At 41.0% G+C, this 18,575-nt stretch overlaps 1 protein-coding gene across 1 annotated transcript in view; it reads left to right on the top strand.

Annotated features, from left to right (window-relative positions):
* The window catches only part of AVL9 (AVL9 cell migration associated), a 70,148-nt gene extending 51,964 nt beyond the window's left edge, over positions 1 to 18,184 (top strand). Inside the window, exons 11-16 of the mRNA XM_040432768.1 lie at positions 10,391 to 10,525; positions 12,811 to 13,030; positions 13,496 to 13,613; positions 15,625 to 15,678; positions 15,769 to 15,857; positions 15,949 to 18,184. Coding sequence (XP_040288702.1) covers positions 10,391 to 10,525; positions 12,811 to 13,030; positions 13,496 to 13,613; positions 15,625 to 15,678; positions 15,769 to 15,857; positions 15,949 to 16,055 — 723 coding nt within the window. The 3' untranslated portion in view covers positions 16,056 to 18,184. The remainder of the gene's footprint in view (positions 1 to 10,390; positions 10,526 to 12,810; positions 13,031 to 13,495; positions 13,614 to 15,624; positions 15,679 to 15,768; positions 15,858 to 15,948) is intronic.
* Positions 18,185 to 18,575: the final 391 nt, after the last annotated feature.

Raw genomic sequence — 18,575 nt, 5'->3', positions numbered from 1 at the left:
GTTGAGGAGAAGTCAGGTGGATACACAGCTGATGGTCCTACTGAATAGACTGTTAGAATTTGTATTATGGCAAGAAAAAAGCAGCTAAGTAAAGAAAAACGAGTGGCCATCATTACTTTAAGAAATGAAGGTCAGTCAGTCAGCCGAAAAATTGGGAAAACTTTGAAAGTAAGGGCTATTTGACCATGAAGGAGAGTGATAGGGTGCTGCGCCAGATGACCTGGCCTCCACAGTCACCGGACCTGAACCCAATCGAGATGGTTTGGGGTGAGCTGGACCGCAGAGTGAAGGCAAAAGGGCCAACAAGTGCTAAGCATCTCTGGGAACTCCTTCAAGACTGTTGGAAGACCATTTCAGGTGACTACCTCTTGAAGCTCATCAAGAGAATGCCAAGAGTGTGCAAAGCAGTAATCAAAGCAAAAGGTGGCTACTTTGAAGATCCTAGAATATTACATATTTTCAGTTGTTTCACACTTGTTTGTTATGTATATAATTCCACATGTGTTAATTCATAGTTTTGATGCCTTCAGTGTGAATCTACAATTTTCATAGTCATGAAAATAAAGAAAACTCTTTGAATGAGAAGGTGTGTCCAAACTTTTGGTCTGTACTGTGTGTGTGTGTGTGTGTGTGTGTATATATTTATATATATATATATATATATATATATATATATATCTCTCAATATCTATATCTCAATCTGCTTGGTTTGCCTTTAACGGCTGAAGATCAATCTTTCACATGACCGTGAAGAAATATTGGTCCACTCTTTGCAGTGTCTCTTTCATCCATCCATGTTGGAGGGATTTTTAACATCAATTGCCTGTTTTGAAATGCACTTTTTAGGCAATTTCTATTGCCCTGCTGAGCTCTGTGGTGTACAGGTTTATTTTGTATAATATGAAGCAGAAGTTGTGTTTAAAAGCGAGTAAATCCTGACAGGACTCTTAAGAGAGATGGTGAGAGTCCTGATTACTCTGCCCATACAGTATGAGTGGTATCCTATCCCTATCCATTATTATTACTCAGCCCACTATGCCTGTAGTAAAACCGTATCATTACTGAAGAAATTGGGCAAATAAATATTGATGAATTAACTTGCTTTCCAATGTGTATCCTGCATAAAAACCTGGAGTAGAGAATATTCCTTTAAAGGCTATGTATCCCTTTGGGGGCAGTTTTTTTTTTATTATTGCATTGTACTCATTTTGAGCAAAATGTTTTTTTTAACTCTGTCTTTATTTAAAATATGGCTTCCTTTTTTCTGTACAGAGCTGACATGCTCTAGTACAGTGATAGGCAAACTGCGGCCCTCTAGCTGTTGCAAAACTACAACTCCCACCATGCCCTGCTGTAGGCTGAAAGCTGTAGGCAGTCTTTGCATGCTGGGAGTTGTAGTTCTGCAATAGCTGGAGAGCCACAGTTTGCCTATCACTGCTCTAGTAGAACCCTTTGGATTTTCTGTCTTTCCCGTCAGACCAGAAGCAGGCTGACTCCTTATCTCTGCTCTCTGACATTTATAAACAGACATATGTCCTGGTACTTAAGGACACAGGGCGTACCTGTACCCCCTGTGTATTTCTGATCACCGCCGCGCGGTGATCGGAAGCCAGTGCCTGCTCAAATCATTGAGCAGGCACCTCGGCTAAATGCCCAGGGGGCATACAGAAGTATTGGAATGCATTGTAAAGGATCAGACCCCCAAAAGGTGAAGTCCCAAAGTGGGACAAAAAATAAAGTAGAAAAAAAGGTTTCAAAAATAGTCGTCGTCCCCCAAAAAAAAAAAATTTAAAGTTTCAAGTAAAAATAAACAAAAACGTAATTTTCCCCAAATAAAGTTTAAAAAAAATTGGTAAAAAATAGACATATTGGGTATCGCCGCGTGCGTATCGACCGGCTCTATAAACATATCACATGACCTAACCCCTCTGAACACCGTAAAAAAACAAACAAAAAAAAAAAACTGTGCTAAATAAATCAATTTTTTTGTCACCTTACATCACAAAAAGTACAACAGCAAGCGATCAAAAAGGCGTACGCCCACCAAAATAGTACCAATCTAACCGTCGCCTCATCCCGCAAAAAATGAGCCCCTACCTGAGACAATCGCCCAAAAAAAAAAAAACTATGGCTCAGAATATGGAGACACTAAAACATCATTTTTTTTGTTTTAAAAAAGCTGTTATTGTGTAAAACTTATATAAATAAAAAAAAGTATACATATTAGGTATCGCCGCGTCCATAATAAGTTACTCTATAAAAATATCGCATGACCTAACCCCTCAGGTGAACACCGTAAAAAAATATAAATAAAAACGGTGTAAAAAAAGCAATTTTTCATCTTACATCACAAAAAGTGTAATAGCAAGCGATCAAAAAGTCATATGCACTCCAAAATAGTGCCAATCAAACAGTCATCTCATCCCGCAAAAAATGAGACCCTACCTAAGATAATCACCCAAAAACTGAAAAAAACTATGGCTCTCAGACTATGGAGACACTAAAACATGTTTTTTTTTTTTGTTTCAAAAAAGAAATCATTGTGTAAAACTTACATAAATAAAAAAAATGTATACATATTAGGTATCGCCGCGTCCGTGACAACCTGCCCTATAAAAATACCACATGATCTAACCTGTCAGGTGAATGTTGTAAATAACAAAAAAAAAAAAAACTGTGCCAAAACAGCTATTTCTTGTTACCTTGCCTCACAAAAAGTGTAATATTAGAGCAACCAAAAATCATATGTACCCTAAACTAGTACCAACAAAACTTCCACTCTATCCCGTAGTTTCTAAAATGGGGTCACTGTTTTGGAGTTTCTACTCTAGGGGTGCATCAGGGGGGCTTCAAATGGGACATGGTGTCAAAAAAACAGTCCAGCAAAATCTGCCTTTCAAAAACTGTACGGCATTCCTTTCCTCATGCGCCCTGCCGTGTGCCCGTACAGCAGTTTACGACCACATATGGGGTGTTTCTGTAAACTACAGAATCAGGGCCATAAATAATGAGTTTTGTTTGGCTGTTAACCCTTGCTTTGCAACTGGAAAAAAAATATTAACCACCTCAGCTCCCCTAGCTTAAACACCCTTAATGACCAGACCACTTTTTTACAATTCTGCACTACACTACTTTCACGGTTTATTGCTCGGTCATGCAACTTACCACCCAAATGAATTTTACTTGTTATTAATCTAAATTTACCGAAATTTTTGTAAAAAAATTACATTTTTCACTTTCAGTTGTAAATTTTTTTTTTTTTAAAAAATACATTTCTATATAAATTTTTCTCTAAATTTATTGTTCTACATGTCTTTGATTTAAAAAAAAAATGGTTTTGGTAAAAGTTATAGCGTTTACAAACTATGGTACAAAAATGTGAATTTCCGCTTTTTGAAGCAGCTGACTTTCTGAGCACCTGTCATGTTTCCTGAGGTTCTACAATGCCCAGACAGTAGAAAAACCCCACAAATGACCCCATTTCGGAAAGTAGACACCCTAAGGTATTCGCTGATGCGCATAGTGAGTTCATAGAACTTTTTATTTTTTGTCACAAGTTAGCGGAAAATGATATTATTATTATTTTTATTTATTTTTTTCCTTAGAAAGTCTCATATTCCACTAACTTGTGACAAAAAATAAAAACTTCCATGAACTCACTATGCCCATCACGAAATACCTTGGGGTGTCTTCTTTCCAGAATGGGGTCACTTGTGGGGTAGTTATACTGCCCTGGCATTTTAGGGGCCCTAATGCGTGAGAAGTAGTTTGAAATCAAAATGTGTAAAAAATGCCCTGTGAAATCCTAAAGGTGCTCTTTGGAATGTGGTCCCCTTTGCCCACCTAGGCTGCAAAAAAGTGTCACACATGTGGTATCGCCGTACTCAGGAGAAGTCGGGCAATGTGTTTTGGGTTGTCTTTTTACACATGCCCATGCTGGGGGAGATAAATATCTCGGTCAAATGACAACTTTGTATAAAAAAATGAGAAAAGTTGTTGTCTTTTAAAGAGAGATTTCTCTCACCCAGCATGGGTATATGTAAAAAGACACCCCAAAACACATTGCCCAACTTCTCTTGAGTACGGCGATACCACATGTGTGCCACTTTTTTGCAGCCTAGGTGCGCAAAGGGGCCCAAATTTTTTTTAGGAGGGCATTTTTAGACATTTGGATTCCAGACTTCTTCTCACGCTTTAGGGCCCCTAAAATGCCAGGGCAGTATAAATAGCCCACATGTGACCCCATTTTGGAAAGAAGACACCCCAAGTTATTCCGTGAGCGGCATGGCGAGTTCATAGAAGTTTTTTGTTTTTTTTTGGGCACAAGTTAGCGGAAATTGATTTTTTATTTGTTTTTTCTCACAGTCTCCCTTTCCGCTAACTTGTGACAAAAAGTTCAATATTTCATGGACTCAATATGCCCCTCAGCGAATACCTTGGGGTGTCTTCTTTCCGAAATGGGGTCACTTGTGGGGTATTTATACTGCCCTGGCATTTTAGGGGCCCTAAAGCGTGAGAAGAAGTCTGCAATATAAATGTCTAAAAAAATGTTACGCATTTGGATTCCGTGAGGGGTATGGTGAGTTCATGTGAGATTTTATTTTTTGTCACAAGTTGGTGGAATATGAGACTTTGTAAGAAAAAACGAAAACAAAAAAAATCAATTTCCGCTAACTTGTGACAAAAAAAAAATCTTCTATGAACTCGCCATGTCCCTCAAAAGTGATCTTTTTATAGCGCCGCAGCGATTTTACGGTGTTTTTGCAGTGATCAGAAAAAAAAATATTCTGTCACTGCGGTGGGGCGGACTAAACTCAAGTGTGCGCACAAGATCAGGCCTGATCGGGCGAACACTGCGTTTTTTTGTAGAGCTTATAGAACATGTCCTATTCTTGTCCGCAATTGCGGACAAGAAAAGGCATTTTCTATATAGTTCTGGCTAGGGGTGCACCGAAAATATCGGCCGAAAATGTACCTAATCCATTTCGGCCGATATTGTTACTTATCGGCCGAAAATATGGGGTGTGGGATTTGTCACCCACCATCTTCGGGCGGGCGCCGGGCGGGCGGTTTACTGCATCTTTATTTTACCTTACAATCGTGACGCTCCAGTAAGAACTCTGCAGGCAGAGCGGAGGGCGGCGTAACGTCACTTACTCACGTGACGCGCCTGCTCCGCCTCCTTCATTCATAAAGTGGGCGGAGCAGATGCGTCACGTGAGTAAGTGACGTTACGCCGCCCTCCGCTCTGCCTGCAGAGTTCTTACTGGAGCGTCACGATTGTAAGGTAAAATAAAGATGCAGTGAGTGATGCTGTGAGCAGCAGGGCCGGGGCTGTTATGGGTAGGGGGATCGGTCTATGGCACTGCTATGGGGAGGGGGCATCTGTGCACTGTTATGGGGAAAGGGATCTGTGCACTGTTATGGGGAAAGGGATCTGTGCACTGTTATGGGGAAAGGGATCTGTGCACTGTTATGGGGAAAGGGATCTGTGCACTGTTATGGGGAAAGGGATCTGTGCACTGTTATGGGGAAAGGGATCTGTGCACTGTTATGGGGAAAGGGATCTGTGCACTGTTATGGGGAAAGGGATCTGTGCACTGTTATGGGGAAAGGGATCTGTGCACTGTTATGGGGAAAGGGATCTGTGCACTGTTATGGGGAAAGGGATCTGGGAACTGTTATGGGGAAAGGGATCTGGGAACTGTTATGGGGAAAGGGATCTGTGCACTGTTATGGGGAAAGGGATCTGTGCACTGTTATGGGGAAAGGGATCTGTGCACTGTTATGGGGAAAGGGATCTGTGCACTGTTATGGGGAAAGGGATCTGTGCACTGTTATGGGGAAAGGGATCTGTGCACTGTTATGGGGAAAGGGATCTGTGCACTGTTATGCCCATAACAGTGCACATATCCCCCCCCCCCTCCATAACAGCGCCACCCACAGATCCCCCTCTCCATAACAGCGCCACCCACAGATCCCCCTCTCCATAACAGCGCCACCCACAGATCCCCCTCTCCATAACAGCGCCACCCACAGATCCCCCTCTCCATAACAGCGCCACCCACAGATCCCCCTCTCCATAACAGCGCCACCCACAGATCCCCCTCTCCATAACAGCGCCAATCATTAAAAAAAAAAGTATTTTAAAAGTATTTGGGCAAAAAGGCAGTTTCGGTTTCGGTTTTCGGTCAAGGGCATCCTGAATTTTCGGTTTCAGTTTCGGACCAGAATTTTCATTTCGGTGCACCCCTAGTTCTGGCAATGTGCGGATCCGCAAAATGCGGAAAGCACATTGCCGGTGTCCGTGGTTTGCGGATCCGCGGTGTCCGTGTTTTGAGGATCCGTGGATCCACAAAACACATACGGACGTCTGAATGGAGCCTTACAGGTTGGTGATCAATGACAGGAGGGTGATCAGGGAGTCTATATGGGGTGATCAGCCGCCTGTCATTGATCACCCCCCTGTCAGGCTCCATTCAGACGTCCGTATGTGTTTTGCGGATCCTGAATGGAGCCTTACAGGGGGGTGATCACTGACAGGGGGGTGATCAGGGAGTCTATATGGGGTGATCAGGAGTTAATAAGTGACAGGGGGGGGTGTAGTGTAGTGGTGTTTGGTGCTACTTTGCAGAGCTGCCTGTGCCCTCTGTTGGTCGATCCAAGCAAAAGGGACCACCAGAGGACCAGGTAGCAGGTATATTAGACGCTGTTATCAAAACAGCGTCTAATATACCTTTTAAGGGGTTAAAGAATGATCGCCGCTGGCGGGCTGCAGATCCACTCGATTACCTGCAGTTCCTGTGAATGCGTGCGCGCGTTCACAGGAAATCTCGCGGTCCTGTAGTGGTTAAAATGGAAAATCTGCCAAAAAAGTGAAATTTTGAAATTGTATCTCTATTTTCCATAAATTCTTGTGGAACACCTAAAGGGTTAACGACGTTTGTAAAATCAGTTTTGAATACCTTGAGGGGTGTAGTTTCTAGAATGGGGTCATTTTTGGGTGGTTTCTATTATGTAAGCCTCACAAAGTGACTTCAGACCTGAACTGGTCCTTTAAAAAGTTGGTTTTTGAAAGTTTCTGAGAAATTTCAAGATTTACTTCTAAGCCTTGTAACATCCCCCAAAAATAAAATTACATTCCCCATATGTCTACTTCATGTTAGGATCATTTTGGGAATGACAAGTATTAACTATTTTTGTAGGTATTACTATGTATTATAGAAGTAGAGAAATGTGAAAATTGGAAATTTGCAAATTTTTCCAAATTTTTGGGAAATTTGGTATTTTTTTATAATTAAAAATGATTTTTTTTTTTTTTACTCCATTTTACCAGTGTCACAATCTCAGAATGGCCTGGAAAAGTCAAAGCGTTTTAAAGTTATCACCACTTAAAGTGACACTGGTCCTTAACCCCTTAAGGACATAGGGCGTACAGGTACGCCCTTGTGCCCTGGTACTTGAGGACACAGGGCGTACATGTACGCCCTGTGTATTTCTGATCACTGCCGCCCGACCGGCTGTGATCGGAGCAAGGTGCCTGCTCAAATCATTGCGGTTTGCTGCACTTTTTGCAGTTTCTGATCCCCGCGGGGATCAGAAACTTTAGTGTGCCTAAACTAATATATGTTTCACCCCCCCTGCACTCCTGAATGATTTTATCCCGGTGGGAGGTGCAGGGGGGGGGTGTTGCGGGCGGTTGAATAATCGTTGGCGTCTAGTGGGTATACCAGGGTGTCAGCACATTGCTGACACCCTGGTATAAACGGCTGACATCTGTGATACGATGTCAGCCGTTTAACCCTTTCCATACCGCGGTCCGTACGGACCGCTGTATGGAAAAGGTTAACAGCTCAGGGAGCTCCCTCCCTCTCCCATCGGGGGACTGCTGTGCCTTTGCACCCCCCCACCCCCCCCGATGGAGAGGGAGAGAGCCCCCAGACAGCCCCCCTCCTTACCTTCCCCGTCTGCGCAGTTCTGGCCACTACTGAGCAGACGGGGAAGGTTCCCATGGCAACAGGACGCCGTCTCAGGCATCCTGCTGTCCATGGTGCTGAACAGATATGTGCTAAAGGCATAGATCTGTTCAGACAAAGTGTAAAATACAGTACAAAACACTATATAGTGTACTGTACTGTATTATACAGACATCAGACCCACTGGATCTTCAAGAACCAAGTGGGTCTGGGTCAAAAAAAAAAGTTAAAAAAGTAAAAATCAAAAAACACATTTATCACTGATTTAAAAATGAAAAAAATAAAATTCCCTACACATGTTTGGTATTGCCGCGTCCGTAACGACCTGATCTATAAAACGGTCATGTTACTTTAGCCGAACGGTGAACGCCATAAAAATATAAAACTATGATGAAATCGAAATTTTGCCCACCTTACTTCCCAAAAAAGGTAATAAAAGTGATCTAAAAAGTCGCATGTACGCCAAAATAGTGCCAATCAAACCGTCATCTCATCCCGCAAAAATCATACCCTACCCAAGATAATCGCCCAAAAACTGAAAAAACTGGCTCTCAGACTATGGAAACACTAAAACATGTTTTTTTTTTGTTTCAAAAATGAAATCATTGTGTAAAACTTGCATAAATAAAAAAAGTATACATATTAGGTATCGCCGCGTCTGTATCGACTGGCTCTATAAAAATATCACATGACCTAACCCCTCAGGTGACCACCGTAAAAAAATAAAAATAAAAACGGTGTAAAAAAAGCCATTTTTTGTCATCTTACATCACAAAAAGTGTAATAGCAAGCGATCAAAAAGTCATATGCACCCCAAAATAGTGCCAATCAAACTGTCATCTCATCCCGCAAAAAAATGAGACCCTACTTAAGATAATCGCCCAAAAACCGAAAAAACAATGGCTCTTAGACTATGGAGACACTAAAACATTTTTTTTGTTTTAAAAATGGAATCATTGTGTAAAACTTAAAGAAATAAAGAAAATTGTATACATATTAGGTATCGCCGCGTCCGTGACAACCTGCTCTATAAAATTACCAAATGATCTAACCTGTTAGATTAATGTTGTAAATAACAAAAAAAAAACGGTGCCAAAAAAGCTATTTCTTGTTGTCTTGCCTCACAAAAAGTGTAATATAGAGCAACCAAAAATCATATGTAGCCTAAACTAGTACCAACAAAACTGCCACCCTATCCCGTAGTTTCAAAAATGGGGTCACTTTTTTGGAGTTTCTACTCTAGGGGTGCATCAGGGGGGGCTTCAAATGGGACATGGTGTCAAAAAAAACAGTCCAGCAAAATCTGCCTTCCAAAAACCGTATGGCATTCCTTTCCTTCTGCGCCCTGCCGTGTGCCCGTACAGCAGTTTACCACCACATATGGGGTGTTTCTGTAAACTACAGAATCAGGGCCATAAATAATGAGTTTTGTTTGGCTGTTAACCCTTGCTTTGTAACTGGAAAAAAAATATTAAAATGGAAAATCTGCCAAAAAAGTTAAATTTTGAAATTGTATCTCTATTTTCCATTAAATCTTGTGCAACACCTAAAGGGTTAACAAAGTTTGTAAAATCAGTTTTGAATACCTTGAGGGGTGTAGTTTCTTAGATGGGGTCACTTTTATGGAGTTTCTACTCTAGGGGTGCATCAGGGGGGCTTCAAATGGGACATGGTGTAAATAAACCAGTCCATTAAAGTGACACTGGTCAGATTTGCAAAAAATGGCCTGGTCCTAAGGTGAAATAAGGCTGTGTCCTTAAGGGGTTAAGGTGAAATAGGGCTGTGTCCTTAAGGAGTTAAATAACCCTAAGTTCACACTTGCGCGTTTTACAGCGCGTTCCTACGCGCTGTAAAACGCTCAACAAGGAGAAACCAATGCTTCCCTATGGGAATGGTTGTCACCTGGGCGTTTTACAGCGCGTACGATCGCGCTGTAAAACGCCCGACGCTCAAAAAAGTTCTTGAGCTTCTTTGGGGCGTTTTGTCGCGCGTTCCCGTACATAGACTTTCGGGAACACGCGACAATGGGCGTTCGCTTGTCTCTGTATGCGCGATTGTAAACGCCGGTACAATCGCGCATACAGAGCGCTCCATCGCGAACGCTCAAGTCTGAAACCAGCGTAAGTGTTTGACTTCTTAGTAGTTTAGAAATAAGGGTTATTAGACTGGCCACAAAGTGAAAGCGGAAGTACCAGTCACACAGCTAGAAAAACTGTTAACCCTTTGTGGCAGAACAGCTCTCTATTTTTAATAAAGGCCAAATGAAAAAATGATTTTTAGCCAAAAATTTGTAACATGAAATCATAAAAAATTGCCTCCAAAGGTGTACATAGCCTTTAAGCAGATTAAAGAACACGGAATGAGAAAAGGTAAAAAGAAAAAGCTTTGACATGGGGAAATTTCTCTTATTTCAGGGATATTTGTGTTTACCGTACATGGCCCTGCAGCAGCATCACCTACTCTCTGATGTTAGTGTCCGCGGTTTTGTAGCTGGAGCCACCAACATCCTGTTTCGGCAACAGAAACACCTTAGTGATGCTATTGTTGAGGTGAGTAAAAAGGTGTACACCCCAGGTGAGGTCTTGCTTTTGCATATTAAAGTATGCATGTATTATACAGTGGATATAAAAAGTCTACACACCCCTGTTAAAATGTCAGGTTTCTGCGATGTAAAAAAAATGAGACCCAGATAAATAATTTCAGAACTTTTTCCACCTTTAATGTGACCTATAAACTAGGTGGAGGGAAGAAAACAAAAAAAACTAAAATGTGGTTGCATAAGTGTGCACGCCCCTTTTATAACTGGGGAAGTAGCTGTGTTCAGATTCAAGCAATCACATTCAATATCATGTTAAATAGGAGTCGGCATACACCTGCCATCATTTAAAGTGCCTCTGATTAACCCCAAATAAAGTTCAGCTGCTCTAGTTGGTCTTTCCTGAAATTTTCTTAGTCGCATTCCACAGCAAAAGCCATGGTCCACAGAGAGCTTCCAAAGCATCGGAGGGATCTCATTGTTAAAAGGTATCAGTCAGGAGAAGGGTACAAAATAATTTCCAAGGCATTAGATATACCATGGAACACAGTGAAGACAGTCATCATCAAGTGGAGAAAATATGGCACAACAGTGACATTATCAAGAACTGGACGTCCCTCCAAAATTGATGAAAAGACGAGAAGAAAACTGGTCTGGGAGGCTACCAAGAGGCCTACAGCAACATTAAAGGATCTGCAGGAATATCTGGCAAGTACTGGCTGTGTGGTACATGTGACAACAATCTCCCGTATTCTTCATATGTCTGGGCTATGGGGTAGAGTGGCAAGACGAAAGCCTTTTCTTACGAAGAAAACCATCCAAGCCAGGCTACATTTTGCAAAAACACATCTGAAGTCTCCCAGAAGCATGTGGGAAAAAGTGTTATGGTCTGATGAAATCAAGGTTGAAACTTTTTGGCCATAATTCCAAAAGATATGTTTGACCCAAAAACAATACTGCACATCACCAAAAGAACACCATCCCCACAGTGAAGCATGGTGGTGGCAGCATCCCACAGTGAAGCATGGTGGTGGCAGCATCATGCTTTGGGGCTGTTTTTCTTCAGCTGGAACTGGGGCCTTAGTTAAGCTAGAGGGAATTATGAACAGTTCCAAATACCAGTCAATATTGCCATAAAACCTTCAGGCTTCTGCTAGAAATCTGAACATGAAGAGGAACTTCATCATCTTTCAGCATGACAACGACCCAAAGCATACATCCAAATCAACAAAGGAATGCCTTCACCAGAAGAAGATCAAAGTTTTGGAATGGCCCAGCCAGAGCCCAGATCTGAATCCGATTGAAAATCTGTGAGGTGATCTGAAGAGGGCTGTGCACAGGAGATGCCCTCGCAATCTGACAGATTTGGAGTGTTTTTGCAAAGAAGAGTGGGCAAATCTTGCCAAGTCAAAATGTGCCATGCTGATAGACTCATACCCAAAAAGACTGAGTGCTGTAATAAACTCAAAAGGTGATTCAACAGTATTAGTAAAGTATTAGTTTAAGGGTGTGCACACTTATGCAACCATATTATTATTATTATTTTCTTCCCTCTACCTAAAAGTTTTCAGTTTGTTTTTCAATTGAGTGGTACAGTTTATAGGTCACATTAAAGGTGGAAAAAGTTCTGAAATGATTTATCTTTGTCTCATTTTTTTACATCACAGAAACCTGACATTTTAACAGGGGTGTGTAGACTTTTTATATCTACTGTATGTGTAGCGTAGGATTAGGGGCTGTTCACATCCCATCTTTGCTGCACGTCAAGCGTATACATTTGAAAGCGGTAAAAACGTATATAAACGTATTGCTTGGCATGCCCCTAGACTATAATTGGGCAAACATAGTTCAGAAGTGCATAGTTTTTACTTTGTTTGTCACTGTTTTGTCCTTTTTTATTTTTTTAGTGACAGATTAGTGTAGCATACCATGCTTTTCAGTCCTGCAAAGAAAAATCTGGTAGGAACGTATAGTCTTTTTAAACTGCAGTCAATGAGAGGCGGATGAAAACGTAAGACATTACCGTTAAATGTATCCAATTGCTGCCTACCGATCTTCAGATATTTACTTAAAAAATAAAAATAAAAGTTTCACAAAATTGCATGTTTTTTTTTTTTTTTTCCCCATGCACATCTTAACATATGCATTACAGCAAAAGCGTTATGTGAACAGCCCCTTAGAATGTGTTCCATACAGTAGTTAAAGGCCTGTAAGTGAATACTGAAATCGGATTAGGTTTGTATGCACTAATCGTTCAAGACGATCTATAGAATGACGATACTAATTCTGCTTTTTAAGGTAGAAGATGCTCGTATCAACATTCATGACCCTGAGCTGAGGAAGATACTGAGCCCTACAACAGCGGACCTCCGATTCATTGACCACTTAGTGAAGCACGTCACTGAAAACAGAGATGATGTCTTCCTGGATGGCACAGGCTGGGAGGGTGGTGACGAATGGATCAGGGCACAGTTTGCACTTTACCTGCATTCTTTGCTTTCTGCCTCTGCACAGCCAGGTAGTGTACATGTATTCTGTCATTCCATAGACTGTTATATTTCTTAAAGGGGTTGTCCAGTTGTATATTTTATTTTTTTCAGTTTTTCTGAGTGGTGTAAAGTAATAAAATAAGCTACATTCACCTTACTCCTCACTGCTCCCATTCCTCTCTACTTCTTGGGTCCTCTCACTCATGGACAGAGATGGTCACCGCTGTAACCTGTTATTCTTTTAAGAGGGACCAGGAAGGAGAGACCATCAGAATGGCAGTAGCAGGGCATCTGCAAGATGGGTATTCACTCATTTTATTATATTACACCATGCCTCAAAGCCTGTTTACCAGCATCTCCAGGGACGCTGTGCAGAAGGTGAGATGTTTCAGGAATTTCGGCCTGTTGAATGATTGGGGAGGGGTGGAATCCCCGTTAGACGGTTATGTCTCCTGTAATGCAGGTGCTCAGACTGCTTCTTTTTTTCTTTGCAGAGAATGAGAAGATGTTGTCAGACTATGGATCTGCGTTTTTTGCGATGTGGAAAATAACACACAACTATCGAGTATGGAACAGCAATAAACATCCTGCTCTCACAGAGGTGAATCCAAGGTAGGATTTCGTCCAGGACCTGCACGTGTGTTTGAATGGTGGAGGCATGATAAAATGTTTAGTCACATGACCCTCCATCTGTAGCCATCCTCTGGCTGGGAGCACCATCTGATAGCCCATTGATATCAGTTGGCATCAGCTGGGTTGTGCTCTGTCATGTTCTCGTTGCCTTATCAGGCAGAATAGCAAAGTGAAAACAAAAAGGACAGGAACTGTTAGGGTACATGCACACGTTCAGGATTCATGTGCGGAGTGTTCGCAGGCAAATCTGTGCGGTCAATCCGTATCAATTGGTGCGGATTCGGTGCGGACTTTCCACATGCGGATTTTACTAAGTGAATGAAGAAAATCCGGTCATGAAAAATAAAATAAATTCACAGGTCAAAATCCACGCGGAAAAAATACACATCGTGTGCATTAACCCCTTAGTGACCACCCATACACCTTTTTTACGGCGGTCGCTAAGGGGCCTTAGGCTGGGCCGCCGCGTTTTTACGGCGGCCCAGTCGAAGCGCTGCACGGCTCCCCCGTAGGAGTGCCAATCCGGGCTGTTTAACCCTTTACAGGCCGGGCGCAATGGCGCCCGCTGCATGTAAAGTGGTGACAGAGGGAGTGGACTCCCTCTGTCTCCCATCAGCACCCCGAAAATGCGATCGCGGGGTGCTGATGTGTTGGGAAGCTTACCTTGCTTCCGACCAGGGCCCTGGGCCTGTCTTCAGTTATCTCCAGCAGGCTGTGCCTCTCTGGCGCAGCCTGCTGGTCAATGTTTGAATAGCATTGCTATTGAAATGTAATGCATTATAGAGATAATGCATTACATTTTAAAAGCAATCAAAATACTGTATATTATAGTCCCCTTGTGGGACTATTAAATAGTGGAAAAAAATACACATTTATTAAATAAAAAAAATTCCATAAAATAAAAAAATATGCTTTTTTTTTCCATTGAAAATACGCTTTTCAATGAAAAAAATTGCAAAAAGAAAATATCCCCCATATGTTTGGTATTGCCGCGTCCATAACGACCCGGTCTACATAAATATTACATAAATTTTCCCCTATGGTGAACGCCGTAAAAATAAAATAAAAAGACAGAATTTCTAATTTATTCTTAGTTTCCACCGAAAAAAACGTAATAAGCGATCAAAAAGCGGCATTTACTCCAAAATGATACCAATGAAAAATACAAGTCGTCCCTCAAAAATCAAGCCCTCACACAGCTCCCATAGAAAAAAAAAAAAAAAAAGTTATGGGTCTTGTGAAGTGGCAATGCAAAATAATTTTTTTGGTTAATAAAAGGGGTTTTATTGCAAAAAAAAGTAGTAAAATGTAAAAAAAATTATAAGTATTTAGTATTCCTGTAATCGTACTGACCCAGAGAATAAAGATATTATGTTATTTGTACCGAAAAATGAACGTCGTGAAATCTATAATGTAGAAACGCATTGGCAGTATTGCTATTTTTCCCCATCTCCCTCCCAGAAAGAGTTAATAAAAGTTAATCAGAAAGTTATGTGTACCCCAAAATGGTGTCATTAAAAACTACAACTTGTCCCGTAATGAAGCTATATAGACGAAAAAATAAAAAAGTTATAGCTCTTGGAACGAGACCATAAAAAAAAGGAAGAAAAACGCTTGGTCATAAAGGCCCAAACAGGCTTGGTCACTAAGGGGTTAAGAATTTCAAATTCTCATGCACATGATCTACGGTGTGGATTTTCCGCACGCAATCCTGATCGTGTGCATTTAGCCTCGGGATCCATCAGGCCTCCGTTACAGTCTATTAAAACTGGAAATCTTGATGGCAATGTGACCAGACTAACTTTTGATATCTCTGCAAAAAGAAACCTGAACCCTGGTAGTTATATATGCATCATGGCCACGCTTTTCTTTTTGATATAGTAGGTGTTTCATGTACGAAAACTCTTCTTCTGCAGAAAATTCTACCATTGCCAATGTGTCCTCCGATAACAGTGTCCCCTATTTTACCTATAGCGTTTTGTTTTTTCAGCCATCCATTCCAGGGTAATTATAGTGTATCAGATGTCAAGCTGAGGCTGTCACTGTAAGTACTGGTCTTCTGTATTTCATCCACTAGCACATAACTCCCATTGACGGCTATTACAAAGACTAACATCTAAATGTTATTTTACAGTTCTGTCCAGAATAGTGAAAGAGGAAAGAAGATTGGCAATGCCGTTGTCAGCACAAGCCGGAACATGGTTCAGACTGGAAAAGCAGTAGGTAAGGAGAAATACTGTGGTTATTAGTAATTTGTCACCTGCTTTAGTTGTGCTGTCATGAGCAGTGATCCAGCTTCCTTATGCTTCCACAGGCCAGTCAGTAGGAGGAGCTCTCAGCAGTGCAAAATCGGCAATGTCCTCGTGGCTCTCCACCTTCTCTCAGCCACCAGCCCAGGAACAGCAGGAAGAGAAGCACTGAATAAAACATCCCAGATGTGGATTTTGTATCTGTTCCCTAAATTTACAACAGATTTGTATGCATTAGTCACCTGTATGCTATCAGAAGGCCTCAGTCCGTTATGTAGCAGTCCTTTTGAGGAATGTACATTTATTATTTGCCTTTCTCTTGTAGGATTCAGCCCTGTTTTTGGCACCAAAAAAAATAGTCCTTACCGATGTCAGTGGAAATGTAAATGTAGCCTTAGACTGGTGTAGTTGTATTGAAATAACTAGGAACGGTTAATGACGTTGCGTCTGAAGCATTTATATTGCACATTCTCTGTTCAGTTGACGTGTAAATCAACTTTATTTATTTCCAGATCTCCCTGTTGTGTTCTGTTTTTTTTTATTTTTTATCTTGGACAACTGTAACCTGTGTCTCAGTTGGCATTTGAGTTAGAGATGTATGCAGGCATATGGAAGTTGTCTTTTTCTTCCATAATAGCTGTGTGACCACACTCTGGATACGACAACCTAAGGTGGATTTACACGGCCTGATGAAGCACGTGATTGGGGTTCAAAGAACTCCAAAGTCCATAGCTGTGCATAAACGGCCCTCTCAGGCGCTGCATCTAACAAACACAAAGGTTTGCCCAAACTGTTATTTTAAGCTGTAGTTCCATAAGACAAAAATGTCCATTTAACAAGTGCAAGGTGACTGCTGTCTTGCTCCTCACTGTAATTTGCTGTCTCAAATATTACTGTGTGGCACAGCTCATTGGTACCACCACCCTCACACATTTTAAGATGGCATACCAATTTACCATGTACAACAGCTGCTAAAAATACATTCATACTTCTGGTATTATCAAAAGGACCTACCTAAATGAGCTGGCGGGTAATTTTAGAGTATTCTGATAGATAAAATAATTTTGTCTTTGTTATCAATAAGGGATGCATAGTGAACAGTCAGGGTCCCTCATTCCCATCTGCCCTGAATTTTTGTAAAAGCGGAGGGAACTCATCTCCCGCTTAATGGGTGTGAACAAAATTAAAACCTCTCATTCTTGATAATACACATTTTGTGTTTGATCTCAAAGTAAAGAGGGTTCATTTTTATGTTCTTGTCCTTTCTATATACACTATGTAAAGTATTGGGACACGTACAGGAGCTTTTATGACATCCCATTCTAAATCCAAATAAATAAGGATTTGGTCTCCTAGTGCAGCTTTGTACAAGGTTTTGTGACTGGAAATTTGTGCCCCGTCATTCTGGAGAGCATTTGTGAGGTCAGATATTGATCTTAGGTGAAAGGGCCTGGCTTGCAATCAGGGCAGGCGTTAGGGGAGGGGGGCAAACTGAGCAATTGCCCAGGGCCCCCCTGCTTCAGATCATTGAACATTGGAGACTCCTTCAGATTGCTGAACAGTCCAGAGTTAGGAACTTCCCAGCTTAGGAGTCCCTGCTCTGACTGCTATGTCCCTGAGTCCCTGCTATGAACATGCTGTGTATTTAAGTCTAATTTAACCTCTATGTTTGAAATGTTTCTGTGGTGATTCAAATTCACAACCATCTACATTAAAGGCAAGAACCTTAACCACTGAGCTATAGAGCTCAATGCTAAACTATTGATGAAAAACCTTATTGAAGTTTCTCTTGCATTAGATATTCATATACAGCAGAAGTATTTTATTTTATATTTTTTTTAGTAATTGTAAAAAAATGGATGGCACAAAATAAATATGTAATTACTAAAAGAATTTATAAAATGATACTTCTGCTATATGTGAATTCATATTGTGTGAGAAACTACTATGAGGGTTTTAGCCATAATATAGTTACTGTAACAACATGGACCTCTATAGCTCAGTCGTTAAAGTTTAAATCCCCTCAGAAGCATTTCAAAATTAGAGGCTAAATAAAAATTAAATTCTCAGGGTGTCATCAACAGTGAAAATTTTGATTTTATTGAAATAAAATTGAGCAAAACTTAAAATGTTATCAAATAACACCCGTATTAATCCACGGCAATCTTTTTAACTTTAACCAGTCTTTTTGGTTGGGAAAGGTGGCAACCTTAGCAGCACCCCCGCTCAGGACCTCTATAGGCCCACTCACTGCAGCAAGACCAGCCTCAGTAAGCCTCATCAGGATTCCCTCTGTAAAAAAAAAATATTTTTTTCTGATCATGGCGATATTCTGACCCTCATAAATTTTTTATAGTTCTGTCTACGGAGATGTGTGGGGGCTCATTTTTGCGACATGATCTGTAGTTTTTGACAATACCATTTTGGGGAGTGTATGATCACTTTTTATTCAATTTTCTTGGGAGATAAAGTGATGAAAAAACTGCGAATTTTCTTCTTTTTTTTTTTTTTTCTGTTGCGCCATTTACCATATTGGCTAACTTTTTTTAATATTTTAATAGTGCGGGCGTGTTCGCATGCGGCAATGCCCATAATGTAATTTTCTTTTCTTGTTTATTTTGGGGAAAGTGGGATGATTTTATAAAAAAATAATAATTTTGTAACTTATACACGATAATGGAAATTGCTCCAT

The sequence above is a fragment of the Bufo bufo genome, chromosome 5 (genome assembly GCF_905171765.1).
Source record: "Bufo bufo chromosome 5, aBufBuf1.1, whole genome shotgun sequence".
In the NCBI taxonomy this organism is placed as follows: domain Eukaryota; kingdom Metazoa; phylum Chordata; class Amphibia; order Anura; family Bufonidae; genus Bufo; species Bufo bufo.
This window is presented reverse-complemented; position numbering and strand designations above follow the sequence as displayed.